Here is a 22292-nt window from a genome sequence, read left to right on the forward strand (position 1 = left end):
ATAGAAACCCCAACTAAGGCAGGATCTGACTCCTCCTCCTGGCCTCTGGGGGTACCCATTCCAAGGCAGCAATCATTCACACAGAAATATGCATGTATATAAATAGAATAATAAATCTCCAAAGAAATAAATGATGGGTAAAGTTCATTAAGCCATGGATTGATTTTAAATTTTTTGTTTGTTTAATTTTTTTATTTGTTTATGGGTATTCTTGTGTCTTCATATATGCATACATGTGATGTGGGATTCCCCTCTGTTTGCTGTGAATACCATTGGTTAATAAAATGGCTTGGCCTGATAGGGTAGAGTAGAGGTAGGCAGGGAAAACTAAACTGAATGCTGGGAGAAAGAATGGTGGAGTGGACAGAAATCAGGTAGCCCCGCCAGAGACAGACACCAGTAGGAATCTTGCCAGTAATTAGTCACAGCCATGTGGCAATACACAGATGAATGGGGATGGGATAGTTTAGGACTTAAGAGTTAGCCACAAATACGCTTAAGCTATTGGCCAAAGAGTATTGCAAATAATATGGTTTCTTTGTGATTATTTTGGGGCCTCCTACTGCAGACTTGTAGCCAGAAGAGAGGGCATCACATCCCTGGAGCTGAGTTACAGGAAGCTGTGGGCTCCCCAGTGTAGATCCTGGGAACTGAGCTCTTGTCACTTCGCAGTCAGTGAGCGTGAGTGCTCTTAGCCATTGAGCTGTGGCTCAGTCCCCTGTAACCTTGTCCTCTTTTAAAGCTCTGCTTTTGTCTTAGGGTTTGTAGTGCTGTGACTAGACATTGTGACCATGGCAACTCTTACAGAGGAAAACATTTGATTGGGGCTGGTTTATAGTTCAGAGATTCAGTCCATTATCATCGTGGTGGGACATGGTGGTGTGCAGGCATACATGGTGCTGAAGAAGTAGCCAGGTGTCCCTACATCATGATTTTCAGGCAACAGGATGAAAACTGACTCATTGGGCGTGGCTTGAGCATATATGAGACATCAAAGACCACATCCACAGACAGTCATACACTTCTTCCAAACAAGACCACACCTACTCCAATGAGGCTGGTCACACCTCCTAATCGGAGCTGTCCGTTCAAACCACCACACCTTCTGTTTATTAATTTATAAATTTTCTTTAAAATATATTCTTTGTGTACTTCCCCTATCACTCCCCACTCCTGAGGCCAAGACTTCTTAAGTGCAGTACAGCTTTAGTCTGGGTGAGTTTGACCCTTGCCCCCTTCATTGCACTGCTCTATCTGATAAATTATATTATGGATCAAGTTGTGGACAAGCGGGGTGAAAGACTGCTTTCTTATAGAATCGGGCCTTTTACAGTTCTTACCCTGGGAGTTGCTAACCTGGAACAAGCTTTTATTGAAACTGAAAATCAGCATTGACTGTTAGCTTCCCCAGAGTCACCTGGACGCTGTAATAAATGCTTAGGATTGGCCGTGAGAGAAGGAGTGTCTTGGGGACTAGGCAAGAGACACCAAGGTGATTTCATCAGGCATGGGGGAGAGCAGATTTCTAAGTAGTTAGCTCTTTTCAGATACTTTTCAAATTCATATTCTGTCTAAAGATAATTATGTCAGTTATGCTTTGTTGAGTTATGTAGCTCAGTGGTAGAGGCCTCTGCCAACTATGCATAAGGCTTTGGATTTGATGCCCTGCACACAAAAAAAACAAACAGAAACAGGTAAACCCTTTTATGAGGTGTGCTAACAGACCAAATTTGTAATCATAACAGTTGGGCAGCCAGGGCAGAAAGATTGCAAATTCTAGGTGAGTCTTATTTAAGTAGCAAAACATTGCCTGAAAATAACTAATAATGCTTTGTTGCTCCTGCCTGTTCTTTCTAGATTCTGTTTTTGTTTGAAGGGGTTTGAATAATAATACAGCAGTCCTCCTGCCTCTCAAGTGCTTAGGTGGCACATTGAGCATCGTGCCCAGCTGTTTGTAGATGTTTTAGTGTGACTGCATGGACAGGTTTCTGTGGGCTTTCTGTCTGTCTGTTTGTCTTTATTTATTTATTTTTGGTTTTCGAGACAGGGTTTCCCTGTGAGACAGCTCTGGCTGTCATGACTCACAGAGAAAGTGTGCGCTGCCGTGCCCTCCTTTGCGTGTGTATCTTTATTCTTGGTGGACATGAGAACTCAGTGCTACATCCATGTATGTGTAGCCTCAGCTTCCTGTCAGAACATGAGAGAATGGCACCTGTTAACACGGAGAAGTTTGTGAGGTTTGGATTTGCTGGCTTTGACAGGATATAGCTAACTCCATGACCAGCCTTCTTTATGGGTTGGAACTCTTTGGAAGTCATATTTGTAGACCAGAAAGCAGTTATTTTAGGAAAATGATAAGAGCTGTTGTTGGATTGAAGAATTTAGTAGATTAGAGATGCCACATTCACTGGGGGCAAGCTTTAGACCATGTAGTAGCCAGGCTTTGTGGGTTGTGGATCATGAGCCAGGAAAAAAAGGACTCACAAAGATGACCTGTTTCTTGGCTCTGTAGTTACAGGGTCCAACTTTAGTTCTTAAATATGTAGACAGGTAGCCCTGATTTGTTTTTCGTGTTTATGATACATAGGTAAAATTTTTTCCTTTGTTTTTGTTTTTCGAGATGGGCTTTCTCTGTAGCTGTAAGTGTCCTAGAACTCGCTCTGTAGACCAGGCTGGCCTTAAAGTCACAAGAGATCCGCCTGCCTTTGCCTCCCAAGTGCTGGAACAATCAGGCCTGGTTTTTTTTTCTTACTTTAACAACTAAATTATTGCCTAGTAGTTAAAAGTTTTAATAACAAATTTAGTGTAATCCCATTGGCTGATTGATTACAGATGAACTAACCTTCATTTCAGGAAGGTTGATTATAGCTCTTAGTGTGAGATAAGCAAGGCTGTGTCAGGTTTGAACTACAGTGACCTGAAAGCCACCCCAGTGTGTTGAGAAGTGTTTTGAGATTGACTAGGCAGTGAGCATTATCTTCTACAGCCGCTCGTCTGAGATAGATAGGAGTATGCATTTTTTAGATCAGCCTCAGTTTATGTACACTGGGGAAGGAACTACAGTTAAACAATTAACGGTAAAGAATTTGATAGGTTTATGAGTTTAGATAGCTTTATTTTGATTTTAAAGTTTATTTTTATTTTATATGGATGAATGTTTTGCCTATAGTATGTCTTTGCACCACATGCTTGCCTAGTGCCCTCTGAGGCCAGAAGAGGACACCAGATCCCCAGGAACTGAAGGTACAGACAGTTAGTTTGTGAGCCACCATGTGGGTGCTGGGAATCAAACCCAGGTCCTTGAGAAGAGCCGCCAGTGCTCTTAACCACTGAACCATCCCTTCAGCCCCAATTTTATGACAGAGGCTTACTATGGAACCTTGACTGGCCTAGTATTAGTAGGCTCACTGTATAAACCAGTGTTGACTCAGACTCAAAGACATCCACGTGCCTCTGTCTTCCAAGTACTGAGATTAAAGAAATACACTACCATTTTCAGTCTAGAATGCTTTTACAATGGTCCGTGTACTAGAGATGTTTCTCATTGGGAAAACACTTATTGTGTGCAAAGCCCTGGGTTCAATCTCCAATGTCACAATAAATATGTAAGTGAATAAATAATATGCATACATTCATACAATTGGTTTCTATGTTCAGGTTGGTGACCTGACACTTAGAACATGTTAGTGTTCTTCAAATTTTAGGGCGCTACATCTTTGCTATTGCCCTATAGAACAAAGCTGTTTTAAGCTCAAAATACTGAAAAGCCAAAATAGTAAGTCAAATTCACTAAACATACCATGTAAAAATTATTTCTGCTAATTTCTTTCTTTAGGTTTTATCTGCATAGACAATCTGTCCATCAGATTTTTTTTTTAAATATTTATTTATTTATTATGTATACAACATTCTGTCTGTGTGTATGTCTTCAGGCCAGAAGAGGGCACCAGACCCCATTACAGATGGTTGTGAAGCCACCATGTGGTTGCTGGGAATTGAACTCAGGACCTTTGGAAGAGCAGGCAATGCTCTTAACCGCTGAGCCATCTCTCCAGCCCTGTCCATCAGATTTCACAGCAAACACGAGCACATGTGTAACTCATGAGAGATCTTCTATTTCATCTACACACAGTCTTAATCCTCCTTTTCCTACACCTCCTATAACTGTATCTGGTTTTTGCTCTTTATTTTGAGGCAGGATCTCACTGTGTAGCACAGACTGGCCTTGAACTTAAAGTCCTCCTGCCTCTTCCTTCTGAGTTTACAGGCTTGGGCCACCAAAGCCAGCTAATTCTAGCACACTCTTGAAATTCATCTGTTAGCAGTTAAGTTGTGAAGCATGACCCAGTCCTGATACGAAGCAGTTAGAGTCTATTAGTGCGGTGCACAGGTGCTGTAGGTCTGTGGTGGGTTGCTCCAGCAACATTTATTTTAGAGAATGTTACTTTGTTTTTAAGTCAGACGACTAACTTTACTAACTTTTATTTCAGGGGATGTCTGCTACTTTTATAGCCCCCTTATCAAGTTTTTCTCACCCATAACTGTGCAAGTTCTCTGCAGTATAGGGTTGTCTGGTTGCTGAGGTGTTGTGGTCTGGGTGGTTCTAGCTGGAGGAAGTGCGTCACTGGAGGTCAAAGCTTAGACCAGTACCGGGCTGCTAGTTGCTATCTCCTGACCAACAGAACCTCCTCTGTACATTGCTCCCAGTACCGCCGTGTTCTGTCCAAAAGTCCATGGGGCCAAGCAGCCATTCGATGTAAACATGTGCCAGTAAATCTTGCCTCCTTTAGGCTGGTATCTGAGATGGTGGGCTGACCTGTGCAAACGTAAGTGATGCAGGGCTAGAGAGGTAGCTCAGTGGTTAAGGCTTCTTGCTGTAGAACCGTGAAGACCTAATCCCAGTGTTCATGTAACAGTGCATATACTCAGGTAGACCTGTCATACGAGTAAATAAACTCTAACAAAGTAACTAATGGGCCAGCCATGGTGTGCACTCCTTTAATTCAAGCACTAGGGAAGCAGAGACAAGTGGGTCTCTGATTTCAAGGCCAAGCCTGGTATGTGTAGTGAATTTCAGGACAGCCAAGACTACACAGTGAGACCCTGTCAATAATAATAATAATAATAATAATAATAATAATAAGTAGTAGTAGTAGTTGTGATTTGAAAGAAAATGGCCCCCAAAGAGAGTGACACTATTAGGAGGTGTGGCCTTGTTGGAGTAGGTGTGGGGTTTGTTTATTTATTTATGCATTTTATGTACAAAAATGCTCTGTCCTCATGCACACCAGAAGAGGGCGTCAGATCTCATTACAGATGGTTGTGAGCCACCATGTGGGAGCTGGGAATTGAACTCAGGACCTCTGGAAGAGCAGCCAGTGCTCTTATCGCTGTGCCATCTCTCCAGCCCCATCATCTGAAAATTACTGTGTTTGTTGCTTTTTCGAGACAGTTTCTCTGTAGCTTTGGAGCCTGTCCTGGAACTAGCTCTTGTAGACCAGACTGGCCTTGAACTCACAGAGGCCTCTGCCCCCCAAGTATTGCGATTAAAGGCATAGGCCATCACCACCTGGCTAGGTGTGGTTTTGTTTAGAGGGACTGTGTTACTGTGGAGGTGGGCTATAAAGAGAAACAACAGAATTTCTCTTTGTTGTAGAATGTACTCCAATGAGATGGCACATTCACATTAATATTTTAGGCTAGTCCTTTAGTCTGAAATGTGTTTTATAGTTATTTTAGTGCTGTGTGAAACATCCTGATGAAGAACAGCAGTATTATACTTCTCTCTTTACAGGTGAAGAAGTTGAGGTGCGGAGAGGAGAGAATTAGAAGATCAATGAGCAAGTTAGTGGGGGCCTAAGAGTAGACTTGAGGCTTTCTGTAGTACAAATTATAATTCGTGTTAGTAATAAAAACCCAGAGCCAGATATAAGGGTTAGTGTTGAAGATCAGGGAAGCAGAACAGCCAGCCACTAGCTCTTACCTCGATTTCAGACCGAAGGGTGATCCTGTCTCCACAAATCCTTAGACTGAATTCTCAGACCGCATCTGAGTGTCTGTCTCCTCTCACCATATATTCGTCTCCCTGCTCAGCCATATTGCTCCTGTCTCTACCTTCCTAGTGCTAGGATTAAAGGTGTGTCATCACAAGTGCTGGCCTTACCTTTGTGTGAGCACTGTTTCTCTTTTAGCCAGACCTTGAACTTACAGAGATCTGTCTGCCTCTGTCTCCCTAGTGCTGGGATTAAAGATGTGGACCACCACTGCCTGGCCTCTATGGCTAATTAGTGGCTTATCTCTGTACTCTGATCTTCAGACAAACTTTATTTATTAGATCACAAACAAAATATCACTACATTCATCCACTTTTCATTATTGAGGAGCAAATATCTCTTTTGATGAAGGTAGTACAGTCTAAAGGAATTTACAAAACCAGATGTCCACAGTGCATTTGGTGATAGTTATTCCTATGTATTCTCCTGAGGCAGCCCCTCAATGCTTCTAAAATAGATCCATAGTCTTGCCTGTGTTTTGGAATACCTCTCCTGGAGGAGGTAGTGGCCACAGTATACAGGAAAATGTGATGAAAGGGGTTCAGGAGCCAGACATGTGGCGCACACCTTTTAATCTCTAGTGCTCTAGAGGCAGAGACAGCCCTCCCTGCCCAAGTACGGAAAAAAGGCTCTGGAAGGCTTGTCGGCTAGAGCCTCTTCTGCAGCACACACAGATGTTTGGCAATGAGCCACTCCTTCCTGCTTGGACTTTGGAGACAAGCAGTGCATGGACTAGAATTCCCTGACTGTGTGTGTATACAGACTTGTAGCATGCATGAGAAAGCCTCTAAAGATTTTTTAAACTAATACTCCGAAAAAATATTCTAGAAAAGAAATTCATTCTGAGAAAGGATGTTCACAATCTCAACATTTAGGAATTTGGTGCCAGACCGGGCTACAGAGTTCATTGTGAATTTTTCCTAAGATGTCTGTCATTATTTATTTTATTTATTTATCTACTTACTTGTTTTTCTTTTTTAAGATTTATTTACTTGTTATGCAGTTTTCTGCCTGCATATATGCCTGCAGGCCAGAAGAGGGCACCAGATCTCATTACAGGTGGTTGTGAGCTACCATGTGGTCATGGGGGAATTGAACTCAGGACCACTGAGCCATATCTCCAGTCCCACTTATGTTTGTTTTTTAAGCAGGGTTTCTCTGTGTAGCCCTGTCTGCCCTGGAACTCACTCTACATCAATCATGCTGTCCTTGAACTTAAGAGATCCACTTGCCTCTGCCTCCCCCTCCCAGGTGCTGGGATTCAAGTGCGCCACCACTGCCTAGCTCACTGTCTTTATATCTTAGTTTGTAGTTTGTATCTTCTCTGCCAGTGCCAGTGTTGTGGGTTTTTGTTTGTTTGTTTTGGTGCCAGAGCCGTCCTAGTGCTCTGTTACTGAGTTCCAACCTTGTGTCTTAGCCGGAGTGGACAGTCTGCGCAGCGCATGTTGTTACTGCTGCCCATTTGAGGAGCTCCCACTACTTCCTGGTGGAGAGCCAGAGGCCGCTGGTGCCCAAAGGGGGTGTCATCTCCACCCACAGCTAAGGTGAACTTCTCCTTTGTTGCTTTTCTGCTTTACAGGTGTGACTCAGCACATCTGTAACAATGGAGCAGAACTGTGTTAACACAGGAAAGAAGAACCAATAATTAAGGGTTCTTTTATCTGTTTGGAGCAAACACATTGGCAGAGCTACTTATTGGTAGCTTGAGGAAACTTAAAAGTGGTAGGAAAGTTTGTTAAATCTCTTCCTGGGACATTGCCAAGCCTGGTTATATAATAGGCGGTCTGCAGTATTTCTCTAGCCCCAAAACCCTTCTGAACATCAAAGAGAACAAGGTTTTGTTGTTGTATGGTGGGAATGTTTCAGCAGCTCCTGTCATAAAAACGTGGCAGTGGATGTCCCCAGCTCTTTGTGAGCAGCATGGGCTATTTGCTGTGCCGAGGGACTTGAGAATAAACACATTGCTACTGTGAAGTAGCTGCAGAGGCAGCCTAGACATTCTCTGTCAAAGCCCATTCTGCTGGCTTCGCACTTGTGAGAAGGGGAAACTGGAGAGAAGCCAGCCTGTCTCTAGGCATGCATGGCTCCCCTGAACTCTGCAGTTTTGTTGCAGACATGGAGAGTTTGCTAAACAATATGTTTCAACCATTGACAGAGGCAGCAGAGTGGGAATCCAGCCTCTTGGGCAAGTTAGTTAGAGTAAAATGGATTTGGCAGTGGTACCAAGTGCGGCACTCACCTGAGCTTAAAGTGCCTCTGACCAAACCAGATGTGCTAGGTCACAGCTATAATCCCAGCAGCTGGGGGTGCTGAGGAAGGAGGAGCAAGAATTTGAGGTCCGCTTGGGTTATTTGTTTTGAATTTTTGAGACAAGGTTTCTCTGTGTAACAGCTCTAGCTGTCCTGGAACTCATTCTGTAGCCCAGGCTGACCTTGAACTCAGAGACTCCCTGCCCAGCATCCTTAGTGCTGGGATTAAACACGTGCGTTGCCACGTCCAGCCTAGATTTTTTTTTCATTATAAATGATAATGAAAGTCTTAGGAGGAACGTGTTTTGTTTTGTCTTCTTGGTTAAAATTTTAGCACATATGTCCTGCTGTGCGATTTTACTGTAATTTGTTTCCATGGGACTGTTGTGAAGACAGCCAGCCTTTGAAAAGCCTAGGTGGAAACCTGAGGCGTGTCTTCACATTCGGGATGGAGCCACTCTGAGAGCAGGCCGAGCAAGCTACCCAGACCTGGTACAGGATCTGCTTACTGCCCACGTATGGGTGTTCAAAATTATGCTTAAATAAAATGAAAAACTTATTTCCTGGTACACTCACCGTATCTTTAGCAGACACATGTGATTCGTGGCAGATGTTTTGAGCAGTACAGAGATAGGACATTTTTAACTCCTCATAATGTTCCCTTGAAGCACAACTGAATATAATACAGAAAGAAGCTGCGGTCTAAAAGGTTTTCTACTCCTTTTTCTTTCTTTTTTTATGGTGGGGAATGTACCTAGGGCCTTGGGCATGCTAAGTGAGTCCTCTGCCACTGCGCTCCGTCCCTTGCTTTGTGGAGATTTTTCTAGAGCAGGGTTGGCAGTTTCTATATAAAGCTTCACTGTAGCATAGACATGCCCATTTGTGTTGTTTACCTTTAGCTACCTAGTGCCACAGCGGCAGAAGTCTACTAAACAAAGTTTGTTTTGTTTGTTTTGGTTAAACAGGGTTTCTCTGCTGCTTTGGAGCCTGTCCTGGAACTAGCTCTTGTAGACTTGTAGAGCAGGCTGGCTTAGAACTCACAGAGATCCTCCTACCGAGTGTTGGGATTAAAGGCGTGCACCACCACTGCCCGGTTTGACAATCCCTTTTTTTATATGTAACAATAGGCTTTTTCAACCTTGCCATAAATGTCAGTTTCCTTCAGACATTCTTGTTGTGAATTATTAAAATATTATAACACTTTAACATCATCTTTGGTTCTTGGTTCTTACCCAGTAGGTGTCAGTAGCAACCCACCCTGTTGGGGTGACCAGAAATATTTCCATATACTCCTAGGTTCGTTCCGTGGGGAACCACAAAATCTCAGGTTGTGAGGCTTGGCAAAACATCCACGTAGGCAGCCATTGTAAAAATAGATCACAGTACGAACAACGGAATAGTTTTTGTTCCTTGGGTGTTCCCTTCAGGGACCAGGAGTGTTTATATGCAGGATAGTTAGTTGGAGTGGGAAGAGGAATGGAGGCACTTGGGGCTGAAGTTCCCTGTTGACAGGCTGAGGCCCTGCCAATAGAAACCACATCATCTCTGAAGTTGGGGAAGTGCAGACTGTGCTTCTTCCTTTATAAAGCACTAGGTAACTGGGCTTTTGTTTTGCTATGTACAGACATCATGTGGGTATGCTAGTAAGACAAGGGTTAATGTTACCAGTGGGTTGCTTATCTGTCTAGCTATCTATGGTTACAAGTGGTTATACAGCCTCCCCTCTCCTTGGAGACAGGTTTTCTGTGTGAGAGTCCTGCTGTCCTAGAACTTGCTCTGTAGACCAGGCTGGTGTCGGGGCTGCAAGGGGGTGAACTAGCCAGGGAATGCAGAAGAGAGCTCACCCTGGCGGCGAAGATGGGAGAGCTGGCCGACTGACCAACCCTGCAGCTACCAGACCCAGAACAGGGTTATGTGTTAGCTCCTCCCAGTATTCACCCCATCTGTGATCTGCTGGAGCGTGGAGGGAGGGGTGGGCCTGCAGACCCAGGGCTTACACAGGCCCGAAGAGTCCCTGTGAGTGCACAGACCAGGAGCCTCAAACCAATGATTTTTTTGGGATGAATGCCTGTATGTAAAGATGTGTATGGATAAAGGGTTTATTGTGTGACTCACTGTGTCATACTGCAGCTTCCATGATGAACCCTTCCCCTTTTTCCTTTTTTGAATCTTAGATTTTATTTTGTTTTACTTTAGGGGGTCTGATTTGAGAGGACAGGATGGGTGGGATCAAGAAGCATGATGTGAAAGGCACAAAGAATAAATAAAATTTAAAAAGACTGCTTAATGCTCTAGTAGAGAACTTAACTATGGTATATCCAACAACCCTATCTTTATGAGCACCTGCACGAACGTGACGCACATAGATTAATGCAGCGTACAGCACACACATAGGTAAAAATAGAATTTTTTAAAGTGACCATTCTTGATTACTGAACTCCAGTTCATTAGGTAAAATTGCATGTTCCTAGGAATGAACTGTTTCTGTTGTTTTTTTTTTCCCTCAGATCTTACCAATATATTTGAGTCCTTCCTGCCCCAGTTGTTGGCCTATCCTAACCCCATAGATCCTCTCAATGGTGATGCTGCAGCCATGTACCTCCACCGACCAGAAGAATACAAGCAAAAAATTAAAGGTAAGGTGGCATGTACTTTTAGTTGGCCATTTAAGGCATGCACCTTTAATCCCAGACACTTAGGATCACTTGCATACTGGGATGGGAGTTGGATTAAAAGGAAAATAAGGACCTGTAAAACTTGATCCTCTTCAGTGTGTTCTGCGAATGCCCTGCACGCACAGCCCCTGGCTGGCCTCTTCACCTTGGTCTGTGTTTGAGAACTTGCCTGGTAAAAAGTGTAGGCGCAGAAAGCAGTACACAGTGTAAGAAAAGCTGAGGTATGGCAGCGTGTCTGCTCCTCCTGCACAGATGACGGCACTGGAGCCCTCATGTTAGGTGCTGATGCCCTCATCTGCACAGGACGCAGAGCACCCGAATCACCAGTGCGTCCAGAATGCACTTGCCAGCAATGCATTAAAGTACGTTAGGGGAGCTTGGGTGCATAGGTTTAAATTCCCCGTTAGTTGTACAAGGCTTATGTCACAGGGATACTGGGGGCCGTGTGTTAAATATGTTTTCTCATCCTCCCCAGGTCCCTCTGGAGTATTATTGAGTATTTTTACTTAAAGTAGAAATGACCTGTAATTCATTTTCTTTAGGTCTCAAGTACTTAAAAATTTTAAGAAGAAAAATGCAGCCGGGCGGAGGTGGTGCACGCCTTTAATCCCAGCACTTGGGAGGCAGAGACATGTGGATCTCTGGGAGTTCGAGACCAGCCTGGTCTACAAGAGCTAGTTCTAGGCCAGGCTCCAAAGCTACAGAGAAACCCTGTCTCGAAAAACAAAACAAAACAAAACAAAAAAAAAAAATATGCAGTTTCAGGGGCTGGAGAGATGGCTCAGAGGTTAAGAGCATTGCCTGCTCTTCCAAAGGTCCTGAATTCAGTTCCCAGCAACCACATGGTGGCTCACAACCATCTATAATGGGGTCTTCTGGCCTGAAGGCATACACACAGACAAAATATTGTATACATAATAAATAAATAGTTTTTTTTTTTTAAAAGAAAAGAAAAATGCAGTTTCAACCACATAGAATTTTGTTAGGAAACTGCTAAAATTTTGACACTCCAGACACTGTCTGCATGGGTATTATAATAAAGAAGTACTTCTGTATTCTTTTACTCGTTATGCCTCAGCTAACTGTAGTGCGGGTCTGCTCTCATCCTACTTACAAAAGGAACCAGACCTGTGTTCATCTTAGGGTAGTGCCCTGCTTCTACTGTACTTTTGTACACTGCCTCCCCATATTTCTTGGCACTTCAGGAAATAAGAGTTGCCTTGCCTTATTTCTCAAATAAATATTTATTTGCTGCCTTCTCTACTGGAATTGCCCATTTCCAAAGCCCTTGTCTTCTCCTATGGGCCTCTTAGGATCCGGCTCCGTGTGTCATTTTCAGCTTTTTTTTGTTGTTGTTGTTGTTGTTTGTTTTTTTTGTTTTTCGAGACAGAGTTTCTCTGTGGTTTTGGTGCCTGTCCTGGAACTAGCTCTTGTAGACCAGGCTGGTCTCGAACTCACAGAGATCCGCCTGCCTCTGCCTCCCAAGTGCTGGGATTAAAGGCGTGCGCCACCACCGCCCGGCCATTTTCAGCTTTTATCATTGCTCTCCCTTCTACCAAAGCTGTGGCCTGATTTCTTCCGAGTCTTCCTGGGCCTCGTTACAGCTTTGGCGCTTTCTTCTTTTCTGAACCATGTCTTATTCCATTCCCTGAGTGTGACCATTCCCTTCTGACCAACTTATGCTTAGACCCCCAGACCCCGTGTCTCTACTGAGTTGCTTGTTCATGGCTACAGTGACCCTCCAGGTAGGCATGTCTAGGCCTGACCCTTCTCCCAGGATGGCCATCACAGCTCGGTGTATTTGCATTACAGAAAAGTCCATAACTTTTCTCCTCTAGGTTTTAACCTTTAGATTTAGCTGATGGCATTTGAGAATGCAGGCGTAGAGGCCTGAAAAGAAAATGCTGGCTCAACAGCTAAGAACATGAATGACTCTTCCAAAGTGTCATCATCGCTGTTCTGTTACTGTGAAGAGACACCGTGTCTAAAGCAGTGTATAAAGGAAGAATTTAATTGGGTACAAGTATGCTTACAGTTTGAGAAGATTAATTCATTACCATCATGGTGGGGAGTGACAGCAGGCAGGCATGGTGCTGGGGCTGTAGCTAAGAACTCACATTTGAACTATAATTTGGAGGCAGAGAGAGCAAAACTGGGCCCAGCATGGGCTTTTGAAACCTCAGAGCCCACCCCAAGTGACAACACCTCTAGTCCTGCCCAGTTTCATTAACTGGAGACCAAGAATTTAAATAAACAAGGCAATGGGGGACATTCTGACTCAACCCACCACACAGAGGGTCTGAGTTGGACTCTGGGCACCTATGTCCAATAGATCACAACTGCCTAAAACTTTTGCTCCAAAGGATCCACTGTCTCTAGCTTCCTCGGGTGCCCCACTCCCCAGTTACGGCAGGCACGCCTATATCCACATGATTAAAAATAAAAGTAAATCTTTGGAAAAAAATGCAGGTGTAAAAAGGTTGAAGGCTAAGCAGTCTGTGGGGGATGGGTGCCCTTGGCATTATCTAAAGATAGGTCACTTTCCTGCTCAAAACCTTTGCTAGTAAATCAGGCACAGTGGTGCATATCTTAATCCCTACACTCAGGAGGCATAGGCAGGCGAGAGAGACCCTGTCTCAAAAGAAGAAAGAAAAGAAACAAAACCCACCTTTGCTAATGCAACAGGAGAGAGCTCAGTCCTTAAATCACTACCTGGATAGCATGAGCAGGGCGACAGGAGGCTTCGTGTAGCTCCTGACTGACCTCCATGCGAATGCAGGCTGCGCCCACAAAGCCTTCGTTGAGCAGCACCAGCCTGCGGGGGCTTCAGTGCTGAGCGGTCCACTTCCCTTCCTCCTGTGAGGTCTGGTCGGATGAATCTCAGGTACTGAAGTGTGCTCACTCCTCTGTCAGTGGAGCAGTGGTTCTCACCTGCCTGCTGCTGGACCCTTCAGTATTTTCTTTCTACTTCACAACTTTGTTAGAATTGTAATGTGAATGTCTGCTATGCAGGATCTCTGGTATTCAACCCTGTGGAAGCAGTGACCCACAAGTTGAGAACCACTGCTGTAGGAAAGCAGACTTTCTTGATGTACGTGCACTCAACCAAGACCCTACGTTCTGCCTCATTTTCTTCTGAGTTTTGGCCTTGTGGTCCTTTTCTTTTTCTTGCCTTTAAGGCCAGCTGGGGGGTATAGTTGATAGAGTGCTTGCCTAGCATACACAACACCAGCACTGCAGAAACTAGATGTGGTGGCGTGTGCCTGGGGGTTTGAGTCAAGAGGTCCTAAGTTCAAGGTTGGCCTTAGATATCTACATATCTGATGCTTGTGGTAGCTAGATTTTTGAAGCCAGCCTGGACTACATGAGACTCTGATTTAAAAAAATAAAAATAAAAAAGGCTAGGCGGTGGTGACACACCATTAATATCAGCAGTTGGGGGTGGCCGAGGCAGTAGATCTCCAAATTCAAGGCTAGCCTAGTCTGTAGAGTGAGTTTCAGGGCTATACAGAGAAACCCTGTCTTGAAAACCAGAGGGAGGGAGAGAGGGGGGGGGAGAGGAGAGAGAGAGAAAATAGTTCAGATTTCATAGCCCAGCCACAATGCAAGTTTCAGGACTGGCTCTATAGCTATGGAGAAACCCTGTCTCGAAGAAAACAAACAAAATGAATGAATGCAGAGCGTGGGGGTTTAAGCGGCCACAGCTGCCTCCTGAGCCCTCATCCAATTCCTGTCAGGTTGCAGCCCCTCCCTGAGTCTGTTTTATCCTCCCTGTCAGTAACGTGTTCTTAATTTCTCAACCTTCTGAAAAGCCTTGTCCTGGTCAAAGCTTCATAGGCACTTGTTTCTTTGAATATCTAAAAGATGGCGTGACAGACAGAACAGCTTCTAGGAAGAGTGAGTCAGAAACCAAGTCCCTGAGCACTTGGTGCCTCACAACCCTGTAACTCCAACTTTAGGGCCCATACACTGGCCTCTTTGAACACCTGCGCCTGTGCTCATACATACATAAGTTTTGTTTTTTGTTTTTTTTTAAACTCTAAAGAGTGCATTTTGTATTTTGCTTTTCAAGACAGGGTTTCTCTGTGCAGCCTTAGCTGTCCTGGAACTCACTCTGCCACCAAGTGTTGGGACTAAAGGCGTGTACCACTACCACCTGACACCAAAAATTTTAAGCCAGTCTTGTACATACTAAGTTCCAAAGCCAGCCTAGGCTGTACTAGCCTGTCTCACAGGACACTCAGAAGGAGGGGAGGTAGAAGTGTTCCTACCTCGGCTCCTGTGCTTATCTTCAACACTTGCAGGCTCGTGTCTTTTGCCTTGATAGTGGCTCCTGCGGCTCCATAGGAAAGGACACAGCCTGAGGTCGTGCGGAGTGACCATGTGTGTCCAGCTTGTGTCCTGATGGGATCCCACCAGCCACCCTTGCATATACATGTAGGCTGTTTACTCAAACAAGACAGGGTTTCTCTGTGTAACAGCCCTGGCTGTCCTGTCTCTGCCTCCCGAGTGCTGGGATTAAAGGCGTGCGCCACCACCACCCAGCTACAGTGTGTGCTTTTAGGAACAATTTTATTCTTTTTTCAGTCAGCACGTTTGGCCTGGGCTCTTGAAGCAGAAGTCTTGAAGTGAATAATGCATAGAAGAACCACCCGGCTACTCCTGAGCCTCCATAGGGCAGCTTGTTCCTGATGAGCAGACTGAAACCATTGTTACAAACCCAGTGGGCAGGACCCCTATAGTCTATACAGACCTGAGCCAGCTGTGATTCCACAGCTGCAGTCAGAGGAGGCTGGGAGCCACTAGTCCTGTTCTACCTGGGAAGAAGTCAAACGTGTGCTTGCCCGTTCCCCCCCCCCCACACACACACTAGTCACCTCTCCTTTGGAATCCCTGTGGCTTTTAGAGATGATGACAGCTTCTCCTGGTGCAGCAGGGACGTCTGTGCCTGTGGCCCTGAGCTCATGTTCTGTGTTTCTTCTCCCCTGTGCAGAGTACATCCAGAAATACGCAACGGAGGAGGCCCTGAAGGAGCAGGAAGAGGGCACTGGCGACAGCTCGTCGGAGAGTTCTATGTCTGACTTTTCGGAAGATGAGGCCCAGGACATGGAGTTGTAGTAGAAAAGCATCTGCTTTTCAGAAAGACTTATTTCCTAACCATGAGAAGCAGACTATAATATTCATATTTAAACAAAGCAATTTTTTTTATTACTAAACAAGGTTTTTATGAATAATAGCATTGATATATATATATTATATATCACCCTTTAGATCTTGATTTCTTGGTCATTTCTCAACCTGAGGTGCATAGCATATCCCCACATTCCATTTCGGTAGCAATATGCAGTCCGAATGCATGCATTCATAAGTCCATTTGGCCAGGCCAGCCTGCGTGCTGCTCAACTGTCAAGAATTGCCGCTCCGATAGGTAAACGTGAGGAAAACTAACAGGAAAAGTCGCTTCTTTTTATGGATGGTTCCAAAGAATAAAACCAGATGTACCAGTTGTTGGATGAAGACAGAACAGTGCTTTTCCAGGTGGAAGGGAAAGGCTGAGGAAGAGGCGAGCTCCGGAGCTTGTGAAGCTGGCCTCACACAGCCAGCTGCTCCCGAGAGAGACCGCAGTGGGCAACGGCAGGGTTGGATGAGAAGTGAGACTTAGAGCTTTTTTTTTTTTTTTTTTTTTTTTTTGGACTCAAATTTAGGTGCATTTTTCTAGGTAGATTCCTGGCCCTCTGTGCAACCAGACCTGTAGCCACATTGGTTTTGCTTTGAAGACCCTTTGGGAATGTTTTCTGAACCCAAATCTTTTTCTTGGTACAGCTTGTCATCCAGAACTTTTTTTTTTTTTTTTGAGAGAGAGAACAGGACTGGAGGAGAAAAGTGATGGCTGGTCCCATTGGAGACCACTGCCCTGGACTGAACTGCAAAAACTGGAAGCAGTTTTTGTTTGGTGTTTTTCTTTTTTTTGTTCCTTTATATTTTTCTATTTGTGTGAATTGAACTTAGGCAGGTTACAGATTTAATTTTACCTACCAAGAGACAGTCTCCTCCCTGGACAAGGCACTCAGTGGACCTTCAGGTGGAGGGAGACTGGCCTGGAGGCTCGAGGCCTGCGCCGTCCTGTGATCTCGATTCTCTCTCTGGCAGCTGCTCCTAGCAACAGCCCAGGTGCCCACCACTTATGGCAGAGGGAAGTGTGGGTATGTAAGACCTAAAACATCCTAATTTTTTTAAAGACATCCTAAATTTACAATGAGTAAGAATTGAACGCTGTTGTACCCACAGTGGCTTGAGGTGGGAGAACCACTTTCTTCTGTGACTGACTAGGGAGGTGTGAGCCATGACAGGTTATAGGCAGGTTGCAAGGGAGGGAGGTCATCAGCTACCTGCCACGCAGAGTGACCAGCAGTTCCCATCGGACTCTGGAAGGGATTTGGAGAAAGTTTAGACGCCGACTCTGTATTCTTTTTGCCGAAACCGGAACAGTAGAAGTAGCCAATCCTAAGAGCGTCTGAAGGCAGTGCGTGTCCGGTGGACTGCCTTCTCTTTCTATGTGTTTAGTGTAGGAGTGCTGTATTCCACAAGGTCAAGTCGGTGAGCTTGGGAGACACCTCTCTCTCCTTTTTAATTCAAAAAGCACAATCAGTCTTTCCTTTGAAAATCTATATGAAGTCCAACTTTTAGCATGATTATTTTCCTAAATAAAAAGACAAATAATCTACTTATTCTAAGTTAATTACGGGCATGAAGCAAAAGGTTTTCTTTGGGGAAAATGGAGTTCTGTGGGGCTGTGGTCAGTTCACTGTACTGTTCTGTTGGGCACCCTGCCTGTTGGAAGGCGGCTTTAACTGTGTAACGCTGTGCTTACCTGGCGTGCTGTCTTCTGTTTGGGGGAAGGAGGGCCTCTGCAGGCGTGTCCAGCTCGTTTCCCTGGAAGAGGGGCAGTTTGCTCATGCCATAACCTTACTGTAGGTGCTACTTAGGGTAGGCTTGAAATGCTGGGTGGTGACTTTTGAGTTCAAACAATAAAAAATTGTATTTTTTTCAATACTGTATAAAATAGTACTCTAATTACCTTTCCAAAAAAAGGGGGGGGTCCTGATGATTGCTTTTGATCTTGTTGAAAAAAAATAGAAAACAAAAAATCCAACAAAGCCTGACAGAGTCAATTTTAGGGAATGGACGTGAGCAGCTACTGCTCTGACTCTCACAAGATTCCACTCCTCCCCTGCAGACAGAGAGCACACAGCTGACTGGTGCAGAACGGCCATGCAGAGCCCCAGGGCTCGAGGCCAGGACAGAGGGTTCCCATCCAGGCATTCATGACTGCCCCCAATCACTACCCTCAACTTCCTGGCACCAGTCCTGGTTCCATGCTTGTTGCCGCTCTCTGGGCCTTGACTCTGTTGGGAAGTCGGCTTTGCAAGCTTTCTGACCCTTCCTTGCTTCTTGGTGAGGTAGGACTAGATGACCATACCATAGCCGTGGGTGCAAGGGATCAGAAATGAAAGTCTGGCTGGGACTCTGAGGACTCCAGGTCCCCATAGTAAATGGATGCGCTCTGGAGTTTGCCTCCTTGGTTACCAAAACCCTCTAGTTGCCTGTGGATGTACCTCCTAATACCCAAGGGGGCATCGACCCCTTTGGAGGCTGAGCACTCCTTCCTTTGAGGGTTAGCAGTAAGTCGGGGCTGTTGCTGACATTTGCCCGCCCTTTGTACCTACCGTTTTTGAAGTCCTACCTTATGGTTTACCAGTGGAAGCCATTCTTTGCCCCCATTCAGACGACTGGAGCTCTTGCCAAACGCTGACAAGCAAAGTGGCTGCTGCCTGGCAGCCCAAACCTGCCACGTTCCTGTGCCCCCTGGAAGCCCAGGGCTGGGGCCAGTGGGCCGTGTTCTGTGGTTGCCAACGTAGACCCTGGCAGTTGACATTTTTGTCAGTCTCCACCCTCCTCGAGACTGTGCAGCTTCAACCAGCATCTCCTGTTGATGAGAGTTCTCAGAAGTTGCCACATCTCTCCAGCTCTCATGCTTTCGTCCACTTCAAGTGCTGTTCTGTTGCCAACCGGCTGATCTGGGCCCCCGAGGGGTGTATCTTCTCGGAGGAACTGTGCCCTGGAAGTTGGCCTTGACCTGATACTTGCATTTTCTAAGCCACCTTTTGGGGTGGCTAAGAATCATGACAGATCCCCTGCCAGTCTAGTCTCTGGTTCAGTTTTCCGAGAACTGGCATGTGGCCTCTGTTTTAGTGACTCAGAAAAGTGAAGCCATTTACAAAAGTTAGCGGAGAGTTTTGCTTTGTTTTGCCTACTTCTAATTGGGTCAGAGCCTTGCTGAGTGAAAACCAACTCGTTTCTGATTGGGCACAAAGAACTGCTTTTCTTTTGGACTTCTGAATCCATGTTCACCTTCCTTTGGCCACTGAACACGTTGGCCAGCTCTTAGGGATTGGATGGAGTAAAGGCCTCCAGGGTCACGGGAGTGCAGCTTCCCACTTGCCTGAGGAATGGCCCTGGCTCTTGGTTCGGCAGTTACTTGGCTGTGGGCGTGGGAAGAAATGGCCTTCAATTACTGATTGTATTTGGTACACTTTGTGTGATACTTGAAGAGATAAAAGGGACTTACCAGCCCTTAATTGAAATCTAAGCTTTTTACCGCTTTCCTCTCCTTGTCCTGTCTCCTCCCTCCCACCTTCCTTGCATTGTGATGATCTAGTGGGCATGTCTGTCACCTGGACAAATGCCTCCTCTGACTATAACCTCTTAATAGTTGTGTATAATGAAAACTGTAAACTTTTTTAAATAAAATGTGTATATACCTTGGCAAATGGCTGAACTTGATCAATAGCTGCCCACACACCAATCAACAAGACAGAGGACAGGAATCGGTAATCACCCTCAGGCAGGAATAGCCAAAGGCCCCTGCCCACAGACAGCTGGCTGAGGTTTGCACATCAGAGTCCTCCCTGAAAAACATCCGCCAACCCTGTGCTAGAGGCTCTCATTATCCTGTGTGTGCCTAAGCTGCCTGTGGACTGACGAGGATGTGTGTCCCCGAGTGCTGCTGACCTCTCTGTCTTGGGAGCCGAACACTGCTCTAGCTAGCCACCAGGTGGCAGTGCTGTCCAGTCTTCTGAGCCCCCTGAGCAAGGGTGTCTTCTCATCTGCTGTGATGTTTCCTGGGCATAGGGATACTGTGTGTAGGAGCCCACTTCCATATCTGCCTATCAAATCTGGCATGGGTGTGGAGACACCTAGAACAGTGTCTCTCGAATAAGGAAGGCACCTTCCAGACACGTCCTCCTCCAGTGCTCTGAAACAAACCACAACAGTTGAGCTGGTGGTCAAAGTCCCAGAAGCCAGAGCTGTTGAGTTTTAGTCCACATCTCTAGTGACTTCGGACTCTAATGGACTCCGTACAAACTGAGCAATCCCATAGCACCAGTAACGAGGCTGCTGTGGGATCCTGTGTTTGGAAACCAAGACTTAAATACAGGTTTCTTTAGACCCAAGAGCATCTCTCACACCCCAAGGCACTGCCCCTCTTCCAGGACGGCTTGTGGGGTTTCTGAAGCATGTGGTTTTAGAAAGTTAGGCTTACCTAACTTCTCTAGCCATCTGAAGGCCAGCAGACCCCAGGGGGTGAGTTGCTTAACATTGGATTTTTTTTTTCTTTTTTTTTGGTTTTTCGAGACAGGGTTTCTCTGTAGCTTTGGAGCCTGGCCTGGAACTAGCTCTTGTAGACTGGGCTGGCCTCGAACTCACAGAGATCCACCTGCCTCTGCCTCCTGAGTGCTGGGAATAAAGGTGTGTGCCACCACTGACTGGTTTAACATTGGATCTTGAGGTGTTCATCCTGCCAGAGAAGGAAGAGACAACTTAGGACCCACACAACTGGAGCCACCAAATAGTCACCTTGATACAGACAGTCCATGTGGCTGAGGCCTGACCCCCAGAGCTATGACCACTGGGACAGAAAGGTTATCTGGCTCTTTAGAGATGAGGTCACTCAGAGGAGTCCTCCCTCTAGTTCAGGGCTGCTCGCCTGTCTGTGGTGATGGATATCTTTAAACACGGCATCTCCTGGTTCCTGAGAACTCTCTGGAGCTTGTGTGAGGCCCTAAGAAGTGACAGGGGCAGAGTGGTACTTGGAGTACCCTATTGTCATAAGTCAGAGAGTGCTAGGGGGCAGATAAAGTACGACCTTTCTAGGACCCTGCCACCATGACCAACCAGCCTAGGGCAGACAGCCCCAGCTCCTGCACGCAGCCTGGCATCTGTCTTTGTAATGGCCACGGATATGCATTTGGAAAGGGAATGATGGGGGATTTCTTGTTTTTGAGTCAGTTTCTCTGTAGCTCTGGCTGTCCTGGAACTAGCTCTGAAGACCAGACTGGCCTCGAAATCACAGAGCCCTCCGTGCCTTTGCCCCTCTGCTTTTGCCTCCCAAATGCTGGGATTAACCCAGCAGAATGATGCCCCCCCTTTTTAAAGATTTATTTATTATAGTGTTCTGCCGGGCGGTGGTGGCACACGCCTTTAATCCCAGCACTTGGGAGGCAGAGGCAGGCGGATCTCTGTGAGTTCGAGACCAGCCTGGTCTACAGAGCTAGTTCCAGGACAGGCTCCAAAGCCACAGAGAAACCCTGTCTCGAAAAACCAAAAAAAAAAAAAAAACAAACACCAGATCTTATTATAGATAGTTGTGAGCCACCATGTGGCTGCTGGGAATTAAACTCAGGACCTCTGGAAGAGCAGCCAGTGCTCTTAACCTCTGAGTCAGCTCTCTAACCCCAGAATGTTTTTAAAGATAGGGTTTCTCTGTGTAACAGTCCTAGCTGTCCTAAAACTAGCTCTTTTAGACCAGGCTGGCTTTGAACTCACAGAGACCCACCTGCCTCTGCCGCCCAAGTGCTGGGATTAAAGTTGTGTGCCACCACTGCCTGACTGATGCTTTTTTAAAAATGCCCTTCTGGGCCAGGCATGATGGGACATTCCTTTACTCCTCCATTCAGTAGGAAGAAGCCGGTGGATCTCAGCCCAAGGCCAGCCTGCTATACATAGAGTTCCAAGGCCAGGGGACTGGCGAGATGGCTTAGCGGTTAAGAGCATTGCCTGCTCTTTCAAAGGTCCTGAGTTCAATTCCCAGCAGCCACATGGTGGCTCACAACCATCTGTATTGAGGTCTGGTACCCTCTTCTGGCCTGCAGGCATACACACAGACAGAACATTGTATACACAATAAATAAAATATTTTTTAAAAAAAGATAGCGTTCCAAGGCCAACCAGGAGCATAGTGAGACCCTATCCCA

General features: G+C 45.7%; 1 protein-coding gene across 1 annotated transcript in view; it reads left to right on the top strand.

Annotated features, from left to right (window-relative positions):
- Ube2h (ubiquitin conjugating enzyme E2 H) overlaps positions 1–19802 on the top strand; it is an 88596-nt gene extending 68794 nt beyond the window's left edge. Inside the window, exons 6-7 of the mRNA XM_057780404.1 lie at positions 10810–10938; positions 15971–19802. Of these exons, the coding sequence (XP_057636387.1) occupies positions 10810–10938; positions 15971–16095 (254 nt within the window). The 3' untranslated portion in view covers positions 16096–19802. The remainder of the gene's footprint in view (positions 1–10809; positions 10939–15970) is intronic.
- Positions 19803–22292: the final 2490 nt, after the last annotated feature.

Source organism: Chionomys nivalis, chromosome 1 (genome assembly GCF_950005125.1).
Source record: "Chionomys nivalis chromosome 1, mChiNiv1.1, whole genome shotgun sequence".
Taxonomy (NCBI): domain Eukaryota; kingdom Metazoa; phylum Chordata; class Mammalia; order Rodentia; family Cricetidae; genus Chionomys; species Chionomys nivalis.